Source organism: Lepisosteus platostomus, chromosome 1 (genome assembly GCF_059453375.1).
Source record: "Lepisosteus platostomus isolate fLepPlt1 chromosome 1, fLepPlt1.hap1, whole genome shotgun sequence".
NCBI lineage: Eukaryota > Metazoa > Chordata > Actinopteri > Semionotiformes > Lepisosteidae > Lepisosteus > Lepisosteus platostomus.
In genome coordinates this window covers 50415879-50441761 of record NC_142611.1, presented here as the reverse complement: position 1 = coordinate 50441761, position 25883 = coordinate 50415879, and the positions used below count along the sequence as shown (strand labels likewise).

Here is a 25883-nt window from a genome sequence, read left to right as displayed (position 1 = left end):
TTGTATAAAAAAAAATCCCAGTTTGAGTTGTCTGTTTTGTTTGATAATTGTAGTAATTTCAAGGGGAAAAAATGGAGCAGCATTTAATGTTGTACCTTAAACATAATACCGTAGTAGAGATGTCTAATATTTTACATATGTAAAAATTGGTCAGAACCCTTTTTTGGCTGTTTGTTTGTATGCCAAGAGGAAGCCTTCTTAAATTTCACCTGGTAGCAATTATCCATATTCAAAACTTGATGTTAAGAATTGTGTTTTTACAAAGATACTGTAATTGAGAAATTATATGCATTGTGGTTATAAGGTGAATTATATGATTTAAAGTTCTTCTAAACTTTTCAACTTATAGACCTTTCAATAATATACTGAGCATCAAAATAAGTGCATCACTCTATGCACAGTTTTAGAAAAAATGAATGTGTATTGATAAAATATTTGTGGTCTCATTTTGATTCATTGATCATTACTGACTGATACTGAGGAGTGACTGCTAGGTAAGCACTAATTCGTCCCTTTTATGTGTGTGTTGATGAGGTACACTATGGTGTTGAAGATCAAGAAAGGAAAAGGCAGAGAATAAACAAATTACACCTATTTTCAAGACTACAATGCCTGTTGTGTCATGGGCATACCTAGGAAGATGTTACAATCAAACACAGTTAAAAACAGGCCATGACCTGGGATACTGACAGTCGTGACATCTTGCTAAGGAGAACGAAGTGGCGAGAGAAGGCGTGTCTGGTCACTACTGAACTCTATTTGGAATCAATGGCAGCCTGACTGCATGCCACTACATTAGTTGAATCGTGGGACCCTGCTCCCTGCAGGCTCATCCAGACGTGATAACCTTCCAGCAGGACAATGCACATCCTTGTTTTGCTTACGTAATGATGGCTTTGTTGAAAGACGAGAATGTGACAGTTGTGCTGTGGGTGCCCAGTTGAACATTTATGGGATGGTGTGTAGCATCTCGGCCTCAGAGAGCAATGAACAGGCACTTACTTGTTTCAGCTCGGTGAAAGGAATAGGACAGAATCACACATGATAGCATCTGCAGTGAAAAGCTTGCATCACAGATGTACATGCTTCTCACACTGTAGCCTGTGACTTTTACAGTAGAGCCCTTGTTAAGTATTGTAATTGTAAATAAGCGCATTTATTTATTGTGACACTGCCAGTGTCTGGTGTAGTAGTAGTTAGCTTTTAATTGGGGGGTCTCAGGAAATGGAAACACAAATGAAACTGTAAAATAGGAGAAAAGCTCTTTGATTTATTGTTATAACGCCAAACAAACACAAAATGAAGCCCTATATCTCTCTGAGCTCTGTCTAGTCTTCAGTGTTCCTGTTGATCTGCAGGTATAAAAAGTGATATTTCATTCAGTGTGGATGGAGAAGTACATGGATTTGTTGACTAACCGACAGACACACTAGTTTGCAGTAAATGCTTTGTTCCCCAGCCTAGTCAGTAGATCTTGCATGTACAGAAGGCACTAACACTTCAGTGCCTAATAGCTAATCAAGGTGTTGTTTATTGTGCTGAACATGGAAATGCCTGCAAAACATACAGACTCCGGTCAGGACTGCATTTCAGATCTGATTAAACAGAAGCTAGCCTAAGCTAAATCCTTTGTTGTTCAGGAAATGGAAGGAAGGTAAACATAAAATAGTAATCAAGTAGAATTATTTTCTAATTTTTCCCTTCTTTGTAAAGGGAAAGGGGTCTGACCTCCTTTTTCCAAGGTCTTGCTCCTTTTATACTTTATCAAATGTGTTGAAGAAACAAAGTGTGCTTAGACAAGTGCAGTCCTTGGAGGATTCCAGTCTTGCTAGTTGGTTAGCTGACCTTGAGTCACCACTGGCTTAAGACCTGGAAACAATATTTAAGTTGTCCAATGTAAACTAGTGTTTTATTTTCCCTTGTAACTAAGCTCTAAACTGATATACAGTACAAACCCAAAGACTTTTAACCTTTAAGGACTTGATTAGGATTCCTCATGCATAAGGGTCACCTCAGGATATCAGTATTCATACTCCTGGATGCTGGGATTCAGTACAGTGCCGTAAAAAAGTATTTTTGCCACTGGATGTTTTCGGTTCTTCAATCAAAATTTAATTTTAGGTAAAGGGAACCCGAGTGAACAAATAACACTTTTTACTTATTTCATTTATTTAATGAACAAAGTTATCCAACACTAACTGGCAATGTGTGGAGAAAGTAATTAAATCAACCCAATTAAAAGGATAATTTAGAGTCAGCTGATTAAACAGAGCCAGGCTTGATTACAGCCAGCCCTGCTCAGTATAAACCTCATTTATTTTGACACTTACCATCAGAGTCAAGTTGCCAGCACAAAGATTCAACAAGCACATTAGGCCACGATCAAAGGAAATTCCTGAAGAGAAAGCAAAACCATTTCCAAGGCTCTGGGACTCCACTGAACCACAGCGAGAGGCATCATCTCCAAATGGAGAACACTCCGAACAGTAGTGAGTCTTGCCAGGAGTGTCCGACCTGCCAAAGTTTCTCCAAGGGCGCATATGGGTGTTGGATAACTTTGTTTATTATGATTATTTCATTTCTTTAATAAAGTGTTATGTGTTCACTCTGGTTCCCTTTATCTAAGCTTAGATTTTGTCTAAAGATCTGAAAACATCCAGTGTGACAAATATGCAATAATAGAGGAAATAGTTTTTCACGGCTCTGTATATGCCTAATTGCTAAGATGTTTTCCTCAGAATTTCTTAATCTTGTTAATATTTTTTGGAATTAGAGATTTAAAAATAAACTTTATTTTATATAGCGCCTTTAAAGGTGGCTTCTCAAAGCGCTGTATTTTTTTTTTTTGGGGGGGGGGGGGTGCTGGTGGGGTCCTGAGAGGTGGATTGTAATTAATTGATGTGAAATCTGTTTTGTAAAATGTTTCTTACCAAGTCAAAAAGACAGATGAATCTGAATTTCAAAAAGTGAAATTCTGACTTTTCTGGTGTTGCAAAGAAGGATGTTCCTTCATTTTTATCTAACTAATATAATTGAAAGGTTGATTTGAAACTAAGGATGTACCCATCCTAACAGAATGATGTCTCTTCAAAATTAAAAAAATTGCTTCATCAGCATACTGTCCATGTGACTGGTAGAAATATTACTTCCTGTGAGTAATCATGCTTACTCATTTCAGTAATTTACAGGGCAAAATGCTGTGGTTAAATACTGGCATATATGTTGATAGATTTGGAAAGAAATACAATTCAAATTGCACTGTAAGATGGTTAAATCATAACAGAAAGTAGCTTTGCATGGAAAATCCAAACTAATGTCTGTAGACTTATACAATTCAGTTTTTTCCTAGAATTCCAAACCAACAGTTAACATTGTAGGTGGCTTTGCAAATTCAGTGCATAAATGTCTAATTTTGCCATTTGCATTTGTAGATGAATAATGCAGTTTTAGTTCTTTTGAACCACTGTGAGCATTTTTATACTACAGTAGAGTAACTTTTAAATGTGCACAACCCACTTCCACCTTCATATACTTGAATAAATAAATGCTTCAGTTACAATGGAACATCAAGGCCTGTGACTTAAAATCATTTCACATGCAGAGAAGAGGTAATGATTTTCTGGCTTATCAGGTTTGTGAAATTTTTCCACTTTTGCCTCCCTCCAGCTTCTGTAAGTTATATTTGTGCAGCCAGGGATGTGTTGTTTTTTTTAAAAAGACCCATAAACAATCCAAAAGAACTGATAAATTTGAAATTGCAAACAAAGCATCACACTGAGCATATTTAATTTCACCATTGATATTCACACTACTTACAGTATGAGCATGGGCACGGGCGTTAACTTCAGTGAGATACCCACACTGTAGGTCTAATTGCACCACTAAGTGTGACAGATTGGCTTGTGATACCATTTTAAAGCTACCCTGATTAACATTTTTATGTAGCTCCTAGGAAATCTGGGAGCTAATTAATAGCAGCTCTCCATATGGTTTGAAGGTCACCTCAGGAATTAGAGTTAATAATTAAAGCAGAAACACAGTATATCGGGTAAAAAGGTCACTGAATTCCTAATTATTATTGACTCAGTTTAATAGTCGCCTGGAAAGTAGGGTGGCTGGCGGGATCAAAGCGGGTTTAAAAATTCTGCTACAACTGCCAATAATAATTGATCTTTGAGTAGGGAAATGTAGTCCAGTTCATGAATACAGATTGAGTGACAGTTTAATCTAGCTGTTCACACCATTCTTGGCCTCCCTGATGGGTTTATTAATCTGTCTGTCCGATAGGGAATCGATCCTGAAGGGATAGGTTTCGGCCACATCGTAAAAGCTTCAGCATGGGGCGAGAAATGTGGAAAGGAAACTGTATTTAATCCCGCAAAGTGTTTTTTTGTAAATAAAGGCAAAGCATTTGAAATCTGTCCTTTGTAGGTTGCCACCTGTATCACTCAGCTAAATACAGGTTTAACTACTAGTTATAACTACTAGTTAAATAGACTTTACCGTGTAGGAGTATAATTGAAAGGGAGAGCTAACTGGTCTTATTCAAGCTGAAGGCATAGAGATAGTCACTATGTGGGGAAGTCAAGACCTACTGTATGTAACTTACAGGTTGTCTGGCAGTGTATGTATTTATCTTACAGCCAGGTTAACAGGTGTTGCAGTCCACTCATGCTCTGTGAAAAAAACAGATGCAGCTGCTGAAAAATCAATTGTAATCAAGGAACAATCCCTTAAATAATATCCTGTATCTAGGACTCTGTTCTTGTTACTGTTAATTATGCTTCAGTGGGGGTAGTTAACAGTGACCAAACTGGCCTTAGAGGAGGACATACTGTGTATTGCACACAAGCACCTATTTTAGAATTAGTGACTGTTAGAAGTGTAGCATTTTTTTAAAGATCCGCAAATATTAGTTGCATCTGCTCCGCACCGAAAAGTTTTAACACATGATTCTTTGCTTTTGACTAGAATCTAATCTAACATTGATGGGAAAAAAATAATCTCTTACCTTTTTTACCTTTTGTGCAGTTGTATTTCAGTAAATTGGCATATGAACTTTTATATGGAATTTGCTCTGCTTTAAGCAGTCACTCATCCAGGTTCATACTAGAAAAAAAAATCCCTTACCATTTTCCCAACGGCACATTTGGAGTAATGAATCCTTTCTGCAGTCATTTTTATTGCACCAGGAAGAAATACATCCTACATTAACTGCAAACATTCCTAGCAGTTATAGTATTAAGAAGAGATTTCTGGATCACTTAACAGTAAGCTTTGCAAAAAAAAGAAAATAGTTATACAAATACAATGATTGGTAATGCTTCCAAGGACCAAGTGATATACAACCAGATGGTAATGGGGCATTCAAGTGCCTTGTCGAGTAACTAAAGTATTGTGTGAAGACACAGTGGTCCTAATACAGAGCCCTGTAGGTACTCTATTAATTGCATCATCCCAATTTGAAAATTTGCTGCTTATCTGTGCTCTTGCCCTTCATTAACCAGTTCTCTTTCATGAGGAATGAATAAATGAGATATGCTCTTTGTATCTGTTTCTGCTGTTGATATTCAGATAAATTAGGTAACTGAATCTTATCTTTTCTAATTTCATGTTGATTATCACCAAGAATTCGGTTGTACAGAGATGGTCCTTTAGTTCTGATTATATGGACTTACATGTAATAGAAGTAATACTGATGGATAATGCTTTGGTCTGGTTTTGTCATCCTTTTTATGTGTGTGCACTCTGTTAGCTGTTTTCCAGTGAGTGACTATTATGCAGTTCTTCGCTGATTGTTGGAGGAGTTTTGTTAATGGTCTGTACAGGACCGAATCTCTTGTGTTCTTAAGTAGCTTGTTGGAATAATTACTTGGTGGTGCCTGACCAAGTACATGTGTTGGAGCCACTCTTTACATTTCTTGAAAACATGTTTTGTATAGATTCATGCGATATCTATAAATGGAAACTATCTGAACAGTGATAATACATGTAAAAACTAACCGTTGTGAATTGCACCAAAAGATGTTCTAAGTGGATTTAGGTTTCACGTCTGGGCATGACTCCAGCACCCTGTGAGAAGGTGATGCTTGACTACTGTAACTGACATGAAAGCCTATTTCATCCACCGCTTTAGATCCAAATAGTCTGCTTCAGATATTTTTAACCTGTCAGAAGTTCAGTTTTTATTTATTTTGTAATAAGGGTATTTTTCCCTTATTATTTGTATTTTTGACCTTCGGTCAAGGTTTAAATTGACTGAAATTGTTGGCAAATCCCACATGATGCAAAGCCGACCCACGAACTGCATGTGAATCTAACAATATGATCTTTTTATAGGTGTTGAAGGCTGAAATAGAAAAAATTGTGCCACTGGTTGAAGCCTTAAACCTGGACGACAAATGCACTCCAGGACTTACTGGTAAATTACTGCTACAGCAAGAAAAAACACTGCTTGCCCAGCTCACAGAAGGAGCAGCAAATATTCAGGTAAGAGGACATTGACTTTACCTGCTTCTTACGGCATTTACACTTTTACCTTTTGGTGTGCCCCTCTTATATAGGGAATAAAAAAGAGAGGATAATTAGTAGCTTCTAAAACATATAAACAAGGCAGGAAACAGACGTCCTGCCCATTAGCAGAGTGTAGGTAAATTGGTTAACGCATCAGCAAGCTGAACCACCTTGCAGAAAAGTGCAGAGAAATTTCAGAAATTAGAAGTCCTGCTACCGGAAATAATGCAACATGAGCAAACTCCTCTGTCATCAAGTGCAATAGGCAGACAACAAAACATCTGGCAGAACATCCTCGCCAGATTAAATGGCCTGGGAGTGACTACGCCTTCCATAAGTAATAAAAAAAAAAGATATGACATTTAAAGGCACTGAATGCACGGTTTTTTTTTTTAGAACCTTACTGTAATGTACTTCTAAAGCACTTAAAAATTGATTTTTGTTCTGAAGTGTGAAAGTTAAAATATATCAGTAGCCTAGATGGTACAGCATGGTTTTGAGAGTATCTTAAATGTATTACTATATTGATTGAACATCTTTACTTTCTGATACCGATTTCATAACAATCTGTGAGGTACCTGCAGTTGTCTCATTTTTATGTCTTTGTTAAATAATTCTAGGCTGAATAATTATGTACCATACTACTACTTTATTAATGTATCGGTGAGTGTCAAATTATAGGTACTGCAAAAAACGAAAGATTTTAAAATAAGTCCGCTTTGGGTCTAAGACTTGTTGTTTATTTTAATACATTAAAATTGAATGACCTCTTAAATAACAGTTTCACAAAATCTATGTTCAGTTAACCAGCTTACTATTAAAATAATAAAACTGATATTTGTGCTTACTTGATGTAATCTGCTAAATCTACAGCTGCATTTAATTTCCTCTTATATCGGCAGTAACAGAAGAACCTTTCTCTTTCATTTAGTGGTGTGTGTTGTTGGCCACTCCCAACGCATTTGCTGCAAATGCTTCTGGTGGTGTTTTCTTGTGAGATGCTTCTGTGCTTTGCTCACTGTTGCTCAGTTTGGCAGTTGAGATCTGCCTGTTAGGTGGATTAGTATTATTTGGATGCTCGTGTTTTTGGTGCATCTTATTTTAATGTCACAAGACCCTTGTTTTGCATGTTATCTAGCTTCTTGTTTTGGGATTTTCAATAGAACACTGACTTTTACATATGGAAATGAAGGTGCTGTGCAAAGCACTTGTTCTGTCTGTGCTCTGTTTAAGAACTGTTGCTCACTGTTGACACTTTACTAGGTTACCAGTTGTTTGAATGACTGACACTAAATATTTTGCTGATGATTACAACAGTCACAAGACATTAATACAGAAGCTGCTGTTTCTGCATTTTTTTGCCATTGTAAAATTGCACAACCAGGCCGAAACTGTTTATTTTGAAACACTAAAGAATTCCAGAGGTAGTATTGAAGATAGAGAACTAGAAGATGTATTGACTTGAACAATAGCGGTTTCTCTCTCTAGGCAGTAGTGGCAACCATATAATTTTAAAACTGTCAATTAATATTTGAGTGGTTTCCAAGTGTTTTAACAAATAGTGCAGCTTAAGAACATGAGAGGTTTTTAAAATGCCCCTTTGGCAAAACCAAACCCTTTAGTTTGGAGCACCTTCAGATCTACTGTATAGTGCAGACATCACCAGTTTTAGCCTTCTCTATGTCTTCAGGTGAGGACAGGTGGGTTGCCCAGTGGTTGGCTGAAGTTAGGGTATCCTTGGCTGACTACAGCGATCCCTGTGCCTTACCAGTTACCTGTAAACTAGACTCTAGCCATGTCTACTACAGGAGACAAGGCAAATTTACATTTTTTTTACATTTTAAATAAAAAATAGTTTAAGATTGTATGCTTTCGTCATAAGAGAAATATGAAGACAGGACAATAATAAAATACCTTCGTATGACCTTTCAGTATAGGCTAGTGCAGCAGGAACATTTTTTTTTTGACAGTTAAATATCTTTGTTCTTTGATTTTGCCTGTTTTATTATCTTTGTTTTTGAGTTTTTCCATTTCTGTTTTGGTACAGGCCTTTTCAGAGAATGTGCTGAAGATCTTTTCAACAGACTGTAAAAAGATGGCAGTGGAGATATTTAAACAGACCATGCCTGGGGGAAAACACTGGAGAGTGAACTGCAGAGCAGGTAAGCTTGATGTCAAGTTATATGATTGAAGAAGTTCTCAAAATAGTGGTTAACTGCCCTTCTGTTATGGGTGTTATCCAAGAACTCATTCTCCAAGAACACTGTTGAGTTAGGTACAGTACATTTAAATGTTATAAGAATAGTTTTTGTCCTATGTTTCATGCTTTGGTTGTTGGAAGGTGCCTGTAATAATGCTATATGTAACAATTTGAGGTTTGAAATGTTGTGCTTTTTTAACTTGTGAGTTTTTGTGATAAGATCCTCAAAGTGCTTTTAAATTTTAATTATCTTGAAATACTCCAAATTAAGGAGCAGCTTTAATTTTTTTTAAAGACTGTAGTAAGCAGATGTATTTTTTATATTTTTGTTTTCTTTAAATAGCTTTATTATCAAGGCCTCAAGGTTTTGGTTTCAGCTGTGTCCCAGGGCGGGCTGGAGGGAAAGTTCTTTGCTGGCTCAGCCACAATGGCACTCGGCCCAACAAGAAAAAAAACACAACAAGACTAAACAAAAACATTTTCCAGAGAGTTATAAAGCCGGCAGTCCCACAGCACTAAGGTCCTAGAAGCTAGCTCTCTCCTGAACTGGAGGAGTTTGGACAAAGCCCCCTGCCCTGTACACCTGACTGCAGTCAGTCGAGGCAGGTGTGTCCAGTTCACACCCAAGAGGGAAGAAACCTGAGCCAAGCCTCACCTTACTCAATCACAAACTGCTAATATTATGTAGGATATACTTTAATATGATTAGTTTCTTTCATCATGTTCTATTTTTCTGTACCTGTAGATGTTTTTGCTCTAGTCTATTTATATGCATTTTTGTTCTCACATGTTGAAATTACTGATGAAAGAACAATGCATTTTGCTGAGGGGGTAGTGTTTATTGGTTATTTTGTGTCTTTTAGAGAATAGTGTAGTTATGTTAATGAGTATTTCTTGAAACACAACAGGGCTGTAAAATATGAACTGTCACTGTTTGTATTATCCTGATATAGTTTATCTTTACTGCTATTTTCATTTTCATTTTTGGAAAAGCCTTAATTGCCCCACCAGCAGTTTTTCAGTTTTCCAAAGTGCTGGTTGCTATTTGACAGTACTTAAAATGCAAAGAGACCTGTATGGCTTGCAGTGGAAGTATGCACTTACACTGTGCTATCTCTTTGGCTGGTTCATTCAGCTTGAGGGTTAATTAATAATTAACGTAAAACTTTCCATTTACTATTCATGTAATTGCACACTAAATTGTCATTGTTTGACAAATCATATTATGAATCTGTACCTTAACTAATTTCCAGGGAAACATGTCCTGTTTTTCTTAAACAGTTCGAAGAACTATATGACTGTCATGTATCTATCTGATAAGAGTACTTTAACATTTGTTTGCTAAATGTTATCAGCATTACAAGAAAGGGTGTCATAGTGTAGACTTAAGTAAATCGGCAAGATTGTTTTTTCTAAATTACTATTATAGGCTGATTTCTGAATGAAAAGATGCAGCACCAGTAACATTCAGTTCAAAATACATAGATATAATCAAAATGTATTTGACCTAGCTGAGATCATTCCTCTGTTAAAAACCAGTTGTTAGTTAACATACGAAATCATCTTAACTCTCAATGCTGGTATCAAGTCAACATCTCCAGACTTTTTGTGTGCCTCAGCAAATCCTCATTGGTGATCATTTGTTATATTTGATAAAAACGTGTAAAAATAAACGGCAGTCGTGTTCATTCCACGAGTGCGCAGAATTGCTGAGCTCTTGTGTGGTCGTGTGCTTTGTAGAGCTGCCAGGCAGCCCCAGTGACTACGCTGCCTCCGCTGCTCGCAGCGTGCTTGGTCAGGTGCTGGAGGGAGTTCAGCCGCTGCCCGACGAAGCCAGAGCTCTCGCTCTGACGGAGGCCACAACGGCCTTCATGGAAGCCTGGATGGAGCACATCCTGAAACAAAAAATCAAATTCAGGTATGCGTTTTATTTTGTTAGAAGATGTGTTGCGTGTGTGTGCGCTATCCAGATGTTGTCAAATGAGCAAACTGCATTCCTTTTCTTGTCTGCCCCATCGTTAAATATTTAAAATGGTCGTATGTACCCTAGCACTCTGCTCACTCCACTTTTGTTGGATTTCCTCTTCCTGTGTTTACTTTGAATAAGTCTTGAGCGAATGCTGAATGCTGAAATGGGCTGCTCGATTTTGATGGATTTATGACACAAACAGTGTCCTTTTATTGTCCCGCCACACACAAAACTATTCAGCTGTGACTTTCACAGGATGCCATTCAGAGCAAAAGCCCTTATTTCACCTGGCCTGCCTACGCAGGGTTTTTTTGTTTTTCCAAAAAAAGATGACCTGTGCTGAAGTGCTCCAAAGGAGAAATTAAAAAGAGTAAAGAAAATGAAATGAGCCCCTTCCTACACAATTCCTACATCTCTGGGTTTTTTTTTTCTTCTATTCTGTAGCGTTCAGGGTGCCTTACAGCTGAAGCAGGACTTTGACACGATCAGGGAGCTGCTCAAGTCGGAGGAGTACAGCTTGTCTGAGGAGATCCGGCAGCGGCTGCTGTCCCTGGGGGTGTTCCATCAGGTTGACAATGCCATCATCTGTCTCCTGCAGCAGCCGGCCAGCAAGGCCTATGTGCCATCACGCACCTGGGAGCCCTTCAGGAGATGCTGTGAGTGCGTGCTGTGGAAATCATTATGATTAGACAAGTGGCTTTCTGTAAGGAAATACAGTAAATGCACTGGGTTGATGCATGAAGGGGACTTATTGGAGTCTGATTTTTTTTTTTTTCCCCCACTGATAAAATGCCTCTACACATTTTCTTACGAGGATAGCTATATAGAGTTCCATGAAAATGTATTCACCTCCTTTCAGATTTTCTGAATTTTTAGCTTATTTTTTACACTGAATGTTATCAGAGTTTCATGTAGGTACTAGTGATATATAAAGGAACTGTGAGTAAGCAAATAACACCAAAGTTACAGCTGTTTGTTGTTTTCTATAAATTTTTAATCAGTGGATTATCTCACACTGAGAGTAATTCAGCAGAAATGTTGGATCTCATGTTGCATGTGGTTGAGGTTGTCTGACAGAAGCCTGAAAGAGAATCCTCTGGTTATAGACCTGACTAATGGAATTATCGTGCAAAAAATTGCACTGCAAGTGGTCAAAGGCCAAAATACCTCTTGTGCCTTTCAGCTGGTAGAAATTTGACCCAACTTAAGGGAAGAGTGAGCAAATAATTTGGACTTCTCCATCTCCCAATATTTAAAAACTGTTGATTTTTAGGACTTTTGTCTGCAAACTGTCATCAAAAGTATTGTCTAGAGCAGTTCTTCTTTACAGATGCTTCCTTTTATTTGCGGTTTAAGAATATAAAGAGGTAACAAGAGGAGGCCATTTGGCTCATGTAGTCCATCTGTAATTAGTAGCTAATTGATCTGACGATCTCATCCAGGCATTTTTCCAAAGAAGTCATTGTACATGGCTGTGTAGCTCTTTCTATACTGCTACATCCTTTTACAGAAACAAGTGCCTCACATAATCAAATTTAAATGCAATTCCACATAGTTTACACTTCTGTCCTCTGGTCCATGCTGGTCTGTTTATTTAAGAAATCCACAGGGTTGACTGTCAGTTCCTTTGACGATTTTGAATATCTGGGTCAGGTCCCTTCGTAGACGTCTGTTAAAGACTTAAAGGGTCGTGTTCCTTCAGCCTGTTAGTATTAGGCATTCTATCCTGTCCTGGAAGGTTTTGAATAAATCCAGTTTGTCTGTGCAAGGCTCTGAACTGAGATCCCCACTCCTCCCCCTTTAGTTTCTCAGTCACTCCTAGTATTCACTAACATTTCAGAGTCTTTAAAGGGCAGGTGGAAGATTGGTTGCTGTGGCTTCTAAGTCCCAGAAGTTAACTAGTAGAAAATAAGTCTGCCAGATGTTATGTGCATGAACCCTATCTGGGTACTTCTCTTTACTTCCACAGTGTGCTATGTCTTTGCAGGCTCCAATCCCAGCCGGACACGGGATTTCAATACAGGGAGCTTGAACAGTTTAGAAAGCATGGACGTCCAAGTGGCCAGAAACAATGCCATCGTACAGGCAGAAAGCTCTCTGGCCCCTGAACTGCTTGGAAAAATCAAAGGCAACGCGATCCAAGAATCATATCTGGCAGGAAAGCAGCAGGATTGGCTGGCACTTCGCATACATAACGGCAGCAGATGGAAAATACCTGGCTTACTTTGCATGAACAAATCTAATCATTGACTGTGAATAATGCTTAATAAATGAAAACGGGAGGTCAGTTTCTGAACGCAAGGGAAATCCATTTACAAACCAATCTGCAAACAGGGGACCCGTGGGGTTTTGCTTGCAATCAAATGTTCAATGCCATAAACTTTTTTTTTTTAATTACTAGATAGAAGAAAAAAGGAAAAATATTTTGAATTCATTGCTCTTTGTTTTACATCAAGTTGAAGCTGAGGCATTACATCTTTCAGTTCACTTCACTGGTAAACTTGTGGAAAAATTGTTACAGAAAGCTATGCTTAAAGACAGATGGAAAATTCAGCATTAAGAGGATACCCATTTAGTTTTCAAAGTCACCACAAGAGGAAAAAAATAAACAAAGCCTTGTAGCTTTATTTTCATGGTACAGAGCCAACAAATCTTGCGAACCAGAAGTGAATTTGAACATGACAAATGGGTTCAGATAAAGACAAAGCATTTGGAAGACTAAGGTGGGGATCAGTGGCACTATTTTGTATATTTGTTTTCCTAAAAAATTAAGGAACTGTTTTAGAAGGTATTGCAATTTACAGTGGTCCGTTTTGATTTTTTATAGTGTTCCCACAAGCTTCCTCAGGAGTTTTATGCATACCTTTAAAAAATACTTAAAATAATATAAGGTTTGTTGATAACTTGAACCTTGACTTGTCAATTGCTGTGTTTGTGTTTTTAATGTCTTTTTCGGTGAAACCAAGTGAGTCTTTTGTTTTGTTTTTTTGCAATGGACATAAAATTTATTTAATACCACGGTGCTTCTTTTCAAACCTGTGTTGTAAAAGTAAATTACAAAATTCATATTTTTCATGTATCCTCAGACATTTTTTTTCATTTTTATAAACAATATTTTCCTTTTTAGTTGACATTTTTATATCAATACAATATTTTATCAGCATGCTTAATATGCCCTGAAAATCTAGAATTTATTTATTATGCATTCCAGCTCTAAATGCATTGGGTAAAAATATACTTAAGAACTTTTGCTGTACAATAAGAGATGTGTATATATGCGTGTGACATTTATGAGGGTTTTTAAAGTTTTATTCTTTGTACCCTTTTCTGTTTTTGCAAGTCAGGAATATTGAAACTCTGTATAATATTAGATTTTATATCCCTGTAAAATTATTGTTTACAAATTTACAAGTCCATATGGCTATGGAATGCCTATCCATCTTATTTTCTAAGAGTATCAAATTATGGACATGATCAACAACATATTAATAAAACATGAAAATGAAGTCCATTTTTAGTGCTAACGGTTTTCTGATCGATATCTTGTTTGTCACATAAACGTGGATTTGCTCAGACATGTTCAGGCTTGTGTTATGTTTACTATGCACATTATAACAAAGTTCCTGTATATCTTGAATGTTGTTTGTTGTTTGCATTCCATAGAGGGGAGGGAATCCGCTGGCAGTTCTCTCCACAGGGATGTTGGACATCTGCTATTTCTTAACTAGCCGGTGAAGAAGGCAGTTAGTGTCCACTGACCTGTTGAGGTGACAACCTTGGAATACTGGGGTAACTTGTAATGTAGATATTGCTGTCTAATACACAAGATAGATCCCTGTCAAAGTCTGTAGGTAGAAAGCTGACCCAGAGGTCACGAGTGCAACAGTGCAAGAGTTATCAGTACTGAACTCTTGTTTTCCTCTACCATTCAGCACTTTTTGGCCTTTTTCTGCCAAAAAGGAGTCGGTTATTGCTCCCATCTGAATCATTATTTTAAACTGAAATCTTTTCTTTTTCCATTTCTGTTGCTCAAAACACGTATCCAAACCAAAGAATTATCAAGAGTTATTGGTTTGTCCATCATTTAAAATCTTCCTTCTGATTCTGAGATCAGGTACAGTAAGAAATTAGTAACTCGTATACAGTAGGTCTGCACATCCTAGGTATTGTACTGTATGTGTCTCCTAAGACAGGATTCATTGAAGTAGCTATGGTAGGTATCGGCTTGTTAACTCTAAAATTGAGTCCACCACCTACACTGTCAATAAAGGAGCAAATCTTATTGCATTTATAGTAAAATATAGCTTGCTTAATAAACTTCTTAATATTTTGGTTACTTTTGTGCTTAGCTACACACTAGACTAGCTATAAGCTAGACTTCAGCGATGTCTACAGGGACCCTGAACATTTCTTGAAACATTAACACGTCTTTCCTGCCACAATCAAAAGGAGCAGCCAGCACACAGAAAACGCACCCTTTCGTAAGCGTCATCACTTTGAAAGCATATATGCATGTGCATCTTTGCGCTAATGTAGTAACTTTCCCTTTTTCTTCTACTGCATGACAAAATAGTCTGTCGTTATCACTCGTTATCAATTTCACAAATGCGAAACAACAGACATGCAGACTCATTTCTTCTGAATATCAAGCTGGCCCAGGCACAGTTCTCGATGTCGATTATAACACAGCAGAAATAGACCTCGGACGTGGTTTTGTTCAAGAAAAAAGTATTTTACCCGGAAATTAACTATATTAACTGAATTTACAGCCAGACCTTTTGTGTTTGTGCTGTTACTGTTTTTGCAGCACCAGGAATACATATTGTATAATACAGCAAAAAGTTAAAATCTTTATTCATAAGACATTTTTACATTTTCATCCTTTTCTCAACATTTTAAAACCAATGCACTTAATATTCTCAACTCTGAAACCAGTATTTAGCCATTGGTGCCCTTTTGTTTCCCTTTTTCTGGCTCTTATTTTTCATATATACATTTTCTCATTTCCACTGTCTTCTCCCTGTTGCTTTTTGAGTGCTTATCTTCCCTCCTTTTTGTTGTGTACTAGTCTGTCTTCATACTCTGCTCCATGAGCATTTAGAACAGATGAAAATCATTTCACGTCTTATTTGAGTTTCCACAACTCTTTTACCTGTCTCCATGCCTTGCAGGTCTTTTATTAACCTCCAATGGCAAGCGTGGTTCATGAGTAGCATATTTTAAAGTCTGAATGGTTGTCATTCTTGCAAAATTGTGTAAATTAAATGTGTAAATGGTTACAAACTAAGCCTTTACCTTTACTTTATGGCTTCTGAACGATCAAGGCCTTAGATAGCAAGTCCATTAACAAGGGCATCGGGATTTTAAAGTTGAGTAGCTCGGTATTTATCTGGCTGGTTTACTGAATATGTGAAAGCATGGTCTTCTGCATTGTGGAGTCTGTTACAAAGCAGCTGAAAAGGAGGGCAATTGTCAGGAGACAGAGCATGGGGTGCGAATTAGTATCCACCCCCTTTAAAAATTGCCATTTGCAAGTTGTCATGTTACTGTAGCTCTCTTTTGCAAGCACCGACTAAGAAATAGCTTACAAAATTTTTGAAGGGGTATTTCAACACATACTGTAGTTCGCAGGAAGCTGAATGCAACTGCAGTGGAAGCTGTGGTTCGTAAGGTTCAGGAGAGCCTCATTTCTAATGAAACCCCATCACATCTGGACATGTGTGTCATGTCATTCTGAGCATTGGGCTCTTGATAACAAATCTGGAACAATCCCAGCTCCCACAGATACATTATATTGATCACTGAGAAATAGAATGAACAGGTGATCTGGCTTGAGAAAACCCCACAGAGTGGCATTTATTTACATTTATCAGATTTAAACAATTTACCTTTAAATCGCAACTTATCTGCCATACGGTTAGTCATTGCCACGATCAGAACTCCTAGTTGAAAACTGTGGACAATAATCCATAGAAACAGCTGAGTATTTTCAGTTATTTCTAAATTAAGATTTTATTCATTGCACTACAGGATCTTGCTGAATGACTATTAGCTGCTTTCATTTTCCTGCTGGTGTAGCTGATGGGATTAGTGTTCACACAGCAAAGCATACTGCATAACATAAACTATCAAAATATTTGTATCACATTATCACAAGTGTTTATCATAAATGTTTTCAGAAAAAAAAGTGGTTCTTGCAGGTAAGATGTCTGTTAATGTATAATTGCTCAAAAAATATTTTCATTGGGGAAAAAAAGTTTTAAAAGGTAGTGCTTTACTCGATTGCATAGCAGATATCTGCAGGTCACATTAGCCTACATTAGCTCAACTCATTTCATGTTTCAGACCTGTTTCATCTACACAGCAAAATATAGAAATGAGTACAAAATTATTTACTTTGTCTGGTTCAAAAAGGAAGGAAAAGAAAGAATAGAATTCATAAAAATGAGCTTGGAAAACATTACATCAAGTTATTTCTTCCACCTTCTTATTTTAAAGTGTCCTAAAATATTTGTTTTTTAAATAAGGATACAACAAAACATGTGGACAACAAAATGTCCACATGAATCCAATCAGTCTTTCAATGTCAATGGAGATTCACACTCTTGGTAATTCAAACTTCCAATAGGTAATGGGGGTTCACTCTCTGTTTAGCATAATAATAATAAACTTTATTTTATATAGCGCCTTTAAAGGTGGCTTCTCAAAGTGCTTTACAGGATGACAATAACAATAAATAAGAAGAGTATAACAATAAATAAGGAGAATACACCAGATAGACACAATTACAATATATAGAGGAGACCGTGGATGGTGGTACTAAGAAGAGCAGAGGGGTGAAGAATGGAACCAGTTAAGTAAAGGCTTTTCTGAAGAAGAGGGTTTTGAGTCTGGATTTGAAGGAGTTTAGAGAAGGTGACTCTCTGATATCCTTGGGCAAAGAGTTCCAGAGCTTGGGGGCATAACAGGAGAAGGCCCTGTCACCCATACAATGTAGACGGGCTTGGGGGACAGTAAGGAGGGCAGAATTTGAAGAGCGGAGGTTGCGAGGTGGGGAGTAGGGCGATAATTTCTTCCCATATGTTCATTATCTCTCTTTCCTCCTCACTTTCCACAGAAAAGCTGGCTAGGTTAATGGGTGTCTCTGTGTTGTTCTGTATGCATGTCCCGCAATAGACAGGCAGCCCACCCTGTTCCCTGTGCTTCTGGGATAGGCTTCAGGTGTTCGTCACTCTCGTTATTAATACATTTACTGGTACTGGTTACCAGTAACACTTTTCACTTCCTAACTGAAAACTGGAATATCAAAATATTTGTTTTTTAGACAGTAGTTGATTTTGGATCCGTCTGGATAATAAGCTTTATATAAATGGTTTTATATTGGTTATTACTGCTACTTTTAAAAATGTTCCTCTAAAATGTCACAGAGTATCTTCTTTTAAACCAGACAACAAATTCCTTTGGAACACAAAGGATATTATTTAACATACTCCCATCATCATTGCAATACAATATAAACTCCATCAATAATATGTATTGGAGCTTTTTCCTGGTTCAACGCTTTGCTAAATATTAATCTGTCAGTGAATAGAGCCGTTAAACTGCAGAACATCTGGCTGAAATATTGACAAGAAAGTCCCTGACGCAATGAAATATCTGAAAGTTGTTCAGCTTTATTATTGATTTCTTGACTAACAGGACGTGAATATTTAATTTTTGTTTTATTAATTAGTAGAATCACACACCTGACATTTTAACTTTTCCCATAATGGTTTAGAAGTTCAGTCCATCTTGGATAACATAAAGAAGAAACAGTGGTATTTACAGTGATGTACCCTACAAAATAATAAGAAACATTTAAATCTCTTAGAATCTAATTCTTTTAAATCTCATACTTAATGAATGAGATTTGGCATTTAATGATTAACATTTGAAACACAAAATTGTAAAAATGTGTTAAGATACAGTACTTGTGACATTACATAACAGAACATGAAGTTACTTATTGAAAATTGATCAGAAGTGTTGTGATACAGGCAATATGGTGGCACAGTGGTGAGCATTGCTGCCTCATGGCTCTGGGGCGCTGGGTTCAAGCATGGACCTGGTGTGAAATATGTGTGGAGTCTGTATGTTCTTCCTGTGTTGACTCTCTTATTAGCCCACAGTCCAACACATACTGGTAGGTTAATTGACTTCTGGGAAAATTGACCCTGGTATGACCCTGTCCATTCTCCTCTATTATGGACATTATGTGTTCTAATACAATTCATTTTTCATCACTGCATCTTATATATAACACTCCAAAAAATAATAAACTTGTGACGCAGGTATGGGAAAATTGAATTCAGTTCAATTCAAAATCCTTTATACATTCCCAGGGGGGAAATTAAGAATACTTTAAAATATGTGGGACGTGCAATTCAATCTATTAAAGGCCGAACCCAATTGTTAAGCAATTTCTGAGACGCTAAGGATCCAGCAACAGCATAATAGAAATGTGCACTGATGATTCAATTTGAGCTCTGAAGTAGGGACATAATGAGCTTGTCTTGTTTATATTCATTACCCAGGTCAGAGGAGTTCAGAATGATCCTTCCTTGGCACTTCCACAAAATTGCCAATTGACGTAATCCGCATGTCTGGAGGAGCACAGGAAATTGACCATCGTGATCACAAGAAGCAGGAATATTGTTGTAAAGGCACATTTTCTTTTTTAATGATACAGCATGTATGTTTTTTCCTGTTTCAAAACACAGCAGTGTGTCAAAACAGCTTCTCATTTTACAGAGGGTTTGTCATCCCTTGTTTCCCAGAGCATCTCAGTTTAACACCTCGCTCTTCTTCTGGGTGGTTATATTGTGCTGCCGCTGATAAGATGGGTGGGTGGCAGTAAGAAAAGCTAAGTGATAATTAGAAATGCCTCCCAAAGAGGCTTAACATACCGTAGGTGACAAGCTCTTTTTGCCTCCTCATCCCATTGCAATCATTATTCATATGAGGGTGTTCTTTTCCTCACCCATTTTCTAACCACTTCATTCAGTTCTGGGTCATAGAGGAGCTAGAGTCTATCCCAGCAAGCAATGGGCACAAGGCAGGATACGCCATGGATGGGACGTTAGTCCATTGCCAAGCAGATACAGGCACACTCACACAAGGGCCAGTTTTTCCAGCAGTCAGTTAACCTAGCAGTATAGTATATCTTTGGACTGTGGCAGGAAACCCACACCAACATGGGGAGAACATATGAACTCACAAAATTAGCCCAGGAATTGAACCCAGGGTCCCAGTGCTGTGAGGCAGCAATGCTAACCACTGAGCAATCATGCCTCCCTTCTCTCAAATCTGATTTTCAATGTAGTTTCCCCATTCTTCAAGGATGACAAGCAATTGCATGTTAAAACATGATTGTAACACTAACACATCACATTTTGAAAACATAACGATTTATTTTTTTCCATTCAAACATGTCTTGCAATAGAAAAAAAAACTTTAAGCCATGTAGTAGAAATACTCAGATGCAAATGAGAAATAAAGAGTCTGTACTTTAAGATAATGTTACCCTGCTTATCTCTCCTTTTTACTGTGAGAGGTATTTTAACCACTTTACAATACATAATATGCAGCATGTATTACACATACATTAGAAGTATGGTGTTACAAGTTAGACCTGTGATTCAAAAACATTCTTTTTCCTCCCACAAAATTATATATCTTAAAAAGATCTCAATCTCAGTTTGTGTCAAACCCACACATCACTAGGAAGCCCCCAGCTGTGAACCTCAGGAGAATAGATTTCTGAGTGGGTTCTGGCACTGTTTATGTAAACACTACTAATATTTTTCATATATAAAGAACCTCAAAATTGTAAGGTGTATTTTTAAATGAATTTTCAAAGTTTCATAAGTACCCTGGCTGTAAAAAAATATATACAGTACAGTCTATATATATATAATACATTTACAATGATTTAAGAATCATAAAGTAAGAGCCAGAGAGTGTGTGGGTATCTTTAATGACCTCTTGTGCCTTGAATTTACAGAGTATTTTGTTGTTTGCATATTGTTGTGGGGAGTTTTATTGTTATTGTTAGCCCATTAAAAGTAATTACTCCTATTGTTTTATTTCACAAGCCTTCCCTAAGGCAGCCAAATTGAAAGAGTTTGTACAATACACAGTCTTAGTCTGGCAATATTGTTTTAACAGAGTTGCAGGAAAATCTTGCAGCACTTTTCCAGATCTGTTTTGTGGGAATGTGTGATGTGAGTGCCCAGTAAAGATGAGCTGATACCCGAATGGACTGCAATAAGGTGATTAGTATTGCTCAAGGCTGAGGCCAGTACTGCTAGCAGTGGGTGGCATTGCCTTACAGAAAGGAGCTGTTGTGAGAACAGTTAAAGATCTGTGTTACAATGCAGCCAAACACTTAATGGGAACAAAAGAAAATGCAAAGAATCTGGACTTTCCAGAATTGAAAATAAAAGCATTCTGTACTGGCAATATGCCAATGGAATGTTTAGATAACTTTTATATCTAGCATGTACAGTGTATTATTTCATTGCTTAATGAAAACTATGAATCGTTTCTGTAAGAGAAAACCTGAATAAAATATGTTGTTTAGATATCACCATGTAAATAATTTACATTTCACACCCTAAATAACAAGGTTTGACACAGGAGCTTTTTTTGTGTGAAGTGTTGTGTTTGGAACAAGATTGTTCCGCTACAACATTTTTAGGAGAAACTTGAGGAAATAGTTTTCCTAGAAGATCTTTTCCTGTTATTCAGTGTTTTGTCATTCATCTTTGTGAAATCTTTTCAGAAAAAAATGCTTCATGCTGAGAGGTATCATGTACAATGAAAGTTAAAACCTATTGATGAAAAATTGAAGATTAAATCCAAAATATATATAATTTGGAAAATTTTAAAGATATTTCTTGTTGCCAGTAGTCCAATCAATGGCTCTTTTTCAGACACTTTGGCCTAGTGGTGCACTTTATCCCCAAAACGTTGAACCAATGTCAGAGAGACAAGGGTCCATAGGGGTCAAGGCTTCAGGGTGGCCTGGTAGTGTTGTCTAGCAACCAAAGGGCAAACTAATGGCAAATGTGTCAGGCCTTTAAAAAGAGTGTCTACGAAAACATAACATATTATTTTTCCTTTCTACATTGATGTCTCTTGGATTAATTGGTATTGATGAAGAAAGTGCTTAGGCCCACAGTGCAGTAACATGTACTGTAGGCCACAGAGCCATACTGAAGGAGTACACCTCTGGGAGACAGTCCTCCAGAGGCAAACAGTGGGCTAGGATACTGATATGTGGTTTCTTATCACATAGCCATGGCTGTCCAATAAGCAAAGCTGGAATACAGACAAAACAATCAGATGTTTTCAGTAACAGCGTCATTGGTTTTGGATGATTAATGACAGTGCAGTAAAAGATCAAGGATCAGGCAGAGTCTCAGACATTTTTGGAGCTTTAAATGCATTTGAACTCCTGCAACACTTGATTTGTGAAAAAAGGAAATAAGTAGGCCGTTCTCTTTAATGTATGTGATTAATGTAGAGTTTGTATGATTTTCAGGAGGAACATTCACACACAGTCTTGACGGGTTTTTTTAAATTGAATCCTTCATTTAAATAGATTTAAGTTTTTTGAGAACTTAAGAAGTTCTTATTTGGTATTTGCTACTATTTACAATACTATTTACTGTAACAATCTGGAGCGAACCCATTTATACAGTGAAATATTTACTGAAACAACCTCAATAAAATGCCTAGTTCAAGGGTGCCATACCAGCATCTTTTATGACATTTTGACTCACAACCCTCTGGTCCAGAGTCCTAACCACTACTTCCTGCTGCTGTCAGTTGTGGAACGTTGTGTGATGAGATGTGTGCCACGAGTAATAGGATTCTTTTTGTAATTTCTTCAAAGAAAGCAAAAGTAATGCTCCCTTGTGAAGAAACCAAGAAGGATTTTAAGCAAATGTTTTCAAATTTATTTACTATAAGATGACAAAATATTGGCATTGTAAAAGGGTTTTGGAAAAATGTTTTGCATTGGAATTAATGTCTCGAAGGTCCCCAAGATAGTATGGTGTCAAAGATGCTTGGATCCTCTCCATTAAAATGACAAAAAAAGGTAAATACCTATGGAAGCAAGAACTTTAATACAGATAATACAAATTTAATACGATTTTAATCATACAAATACAGACAAGTAGGTTATGTTTAATAAACTAAATAAAGTTAAAAACAAGCTGTTAAAATATGTCGTGATGGTAGGAGGCTTGGCTAACTTGTTCTCATTCTTGCTCTCTACCTGATTTTAACGACATGGCATGACCTACTTACTCTATAGATTTTTTTGTTGCATTTGTATTGAATATGGTTTATATCGATCTGCTTAAAACAAAGGCAATAGTAGCTCAGTAAAACTGAAAGCCATTCTGTAGACTAGAAATACCCTAATGTTAAAGTTTACACCTGTGCAAGGATACGATCTTTAATATACATTCTGGAATACAATGTAATGTACATTTCCAGACATTATTTTTTCAATAAATCATTATCCTGAGAAACTCTTACTGATTACACCCCTTGATACAACCATGATACAATGCCATGTACTGTATAACTAAGGCAATAAAAGTGGTTGTTCTCATGTGAATGATTTCAGAGTGCTCTGTTCTAGCCAAGAGGATAGGCTTGTGTGAATCATCAGTAATGCAACACCCAGGAGAGTAAATGACCTTCAACCGTTTTGTTTATTTTATAAGTGAGCTGTTAAAGCCAGCAAGAGATTGACTTTTCAAGATGAATAAAGGAAAACTGAAAGAAAAATGCTGGTCAAATTTAAACCGTCAATACCCTAGTGCATGAGGTATTATGGTAGATATTAATCTTCCTGTGGAAACTATGTTTATAAAATTCAAAATGCAATTCAAAAATGTTAAAAAACACATTCTTTTAAAAAACCTTTTGTGTTTTTTTATGCATATCTATAACTTGGTAAAACTCTTCATTTAAACCTTAGGGTTAGGCACTGATACAGTACAGAATACTCTTGTCCCATGTGGCCAATATAGAAGATATGAAAGTAAGGACATGTTGAAGAGGAGGAGGAGCGACAACATATTTAATTTATTTGTCAAGGTAGTTTTTGCCCAAATATTGTGCTTTCTGCTTTCCTCTTTGTTCCTCTTTCACTCCAAGTACCCCAATAGCACAGTAGCCCAGCAGTCTACACATTGTCCACTTAGTGGTGAAATAAAATATCTGATATCTCTTCACAAGTGGAACAGAATGCTACACTGACCACACCCAGTTGTGTTATCCCTTCACAATTCTCCTGAGTAGGTGTGAGTAGCTTTGTTTAAATAGTAATTGTAGTGACATTTTCAAAAGCCATGAGTAAGTGTATTGGAACTATTTCTAATTGGCATGTTTGAAATCACATGTGCCAGAACTTGCAGTTGCTCTTTGTTATAAATGAATGCATGTGTCTTTCTTGCTTCCAAGAACATTGGAAAGTGATAAAGAGGGTGGCTTCTTTTACATAACAGTCACTTTAATTTAGTCACAATGTCAGCTATAAAGAGAACGTTCTGTTGCTAATTGTGTGTAGGATGTGAATTGTTTAAGTTGAACAATAACTATGCACCACAAAACAGGCTACTTTAACTTACTGTAGGAATGTGGTGGGCTATTTATGATGCCTAAATATTTTGTATTCATTTTGATTTTTCTAAAAATTATTACAGCCTGTTCTGGTGAGACCTTTATGTAAATCAGCATGTCATTTTTCACAGTTCATTAAATATTCTAATATTACATTATATATGTATAATTGGCAAAAATAATTAGCTGTCATTGTAAACTAAATGACAATTAGAACATACTGTATATCTTAGATATACTGTCATCTTTTTTTCATATGGATTGTAAATTCCAATATATCATGTATTAATCTAAATCGGCTAGCTAGACTTTTAAGTTCTTTCAATAGTGGATCATGTTATTTTTAGATTTTTGACAGTGGCCACTCATTTCTAATTCCTCATAAATACCCATTTGTGCGTACAAAAGATCAGGGTTTGCATTTGTATTGATTTTATCATTTTTAAGAACTTTTATTTTGTTTTCACAAATAAATACAGATAATCACAAAATAGAAAACTTTACCTACCTAAAACACTATATATGAACACATCTCGGCAAGGTTAGACACAGCAACAGTCACATAAACAATACTTCCTCTTGTTCAGGTGGCTTTTTCTGAGCCATTTTCAATCACTTCCAAAACAGGACAAATCCCATTGTTTTCCTTTATAATCGATGTCACAGATTCCTGAGATTCATTCTTATGCCCACTATGTTCCACAGATTTTCTGCTTCCTTCTTCCCTTCTCTCTACAGATCTCTGAAGTAGTAGATCTCTCTAATAATGGACAGGGCCAGGCTTCCTCCTCCCCTGACTGGAACCTCGATGCCTTTGAACACCCCCATGTTCCTCACTCTCCACAGGGCATCCTTTCCACTGTCCACCACGGCCCAGTTCCTGTCAAACACCTCAGACCGCAGTTTGACAGAAGAGATTATGTATATAATGAAGGCAGAGATCAGGAAAAATATGGAACGCTTCACGAATTTGCGTGTCATCCATGCGCAGGGGACATGCTAATCTTCTCTGTCATTCCAATGTGCTGCCGAAGCAAATTGTATTGTATTGTATTGATTTACTTAAGGGTAGGGTGACATGGTGGCACAGTGGTTAGCATTGCTGTGTTGAAGCACTGGGGCCCTGAGTCCAACTCTAGACCTGGGGGTGCTATCTTCTTGGAGTTTGTGGTTCTCCCTGTGTTTGCGTAGGTTTCCTCCAGGTGCTCCAGTTTTTTCCCACAGTCCGTAGACATACTGTAATGGTAGGTTAAATGGTTTCTGGGAAAATTGGCCCTGTTGTGTGTGCCCTGCAGTTGACAGACATCCTGTCCAGTGCGTATCCCACCTTGCTCCTGCTGGATAAAGAGGTTTAGATAATAGATCTATAGATAGAACGAAATAACTGCCATTCTATGCTAATTAAAAAGATTTCCTAATGTGAGAAACTAAAGAAAACAATGACTCTTCAACCCTCCTGAATTGATAACAGCTGCATAATTACGTTAGAAGCAGCTCCCATTTATGCTATAATAAAGT

General features: G+C 37.1%; 1 protein-coding gene and 1 pseudogene across 1 annotated transcript in view; one reads left to right on the top strand and one right to left on the bottom strand.

Annotated features, from left to right (window-relative positions):
• Positions 1-14193, top strand: part of ccdc142 (coiled-coil domain containing 142) — a 44246-nt gene extending 30053 nt beyond the window's left edge. Inside the window, exons 9-13 of the mRNA XM_088631041.1 lie at positions 6340-6489; positions 8561-8675; positions 10454-10631; positions 11127-11338; positions 12670-14193. Coding sequence (XP_088487167.1) covers positions 6340-6489; positions 8561-8675; positions 10454-10631; positions 11127-11338; positions 12670-12932 — 918 coding nt within the window. The 3' untranslated portion in view covers positions 12933-14193. The remainder of the gene's footprint in view (positions 1-6339; positions 6490-8560; positions 8676-10453; positions 10632-11126; positions 11339-12669) is intronic.
• An 11118-nt stretch (positions 14194-25311) lies between these two features.
• Positions 25312-25403, bottom strand: LOC148678056 (U6 spliceosomal RNA; annotated as a pseudogene).
• Between the last annotated feature and the right edge of the window lie 480 nt (positions 25404-25883).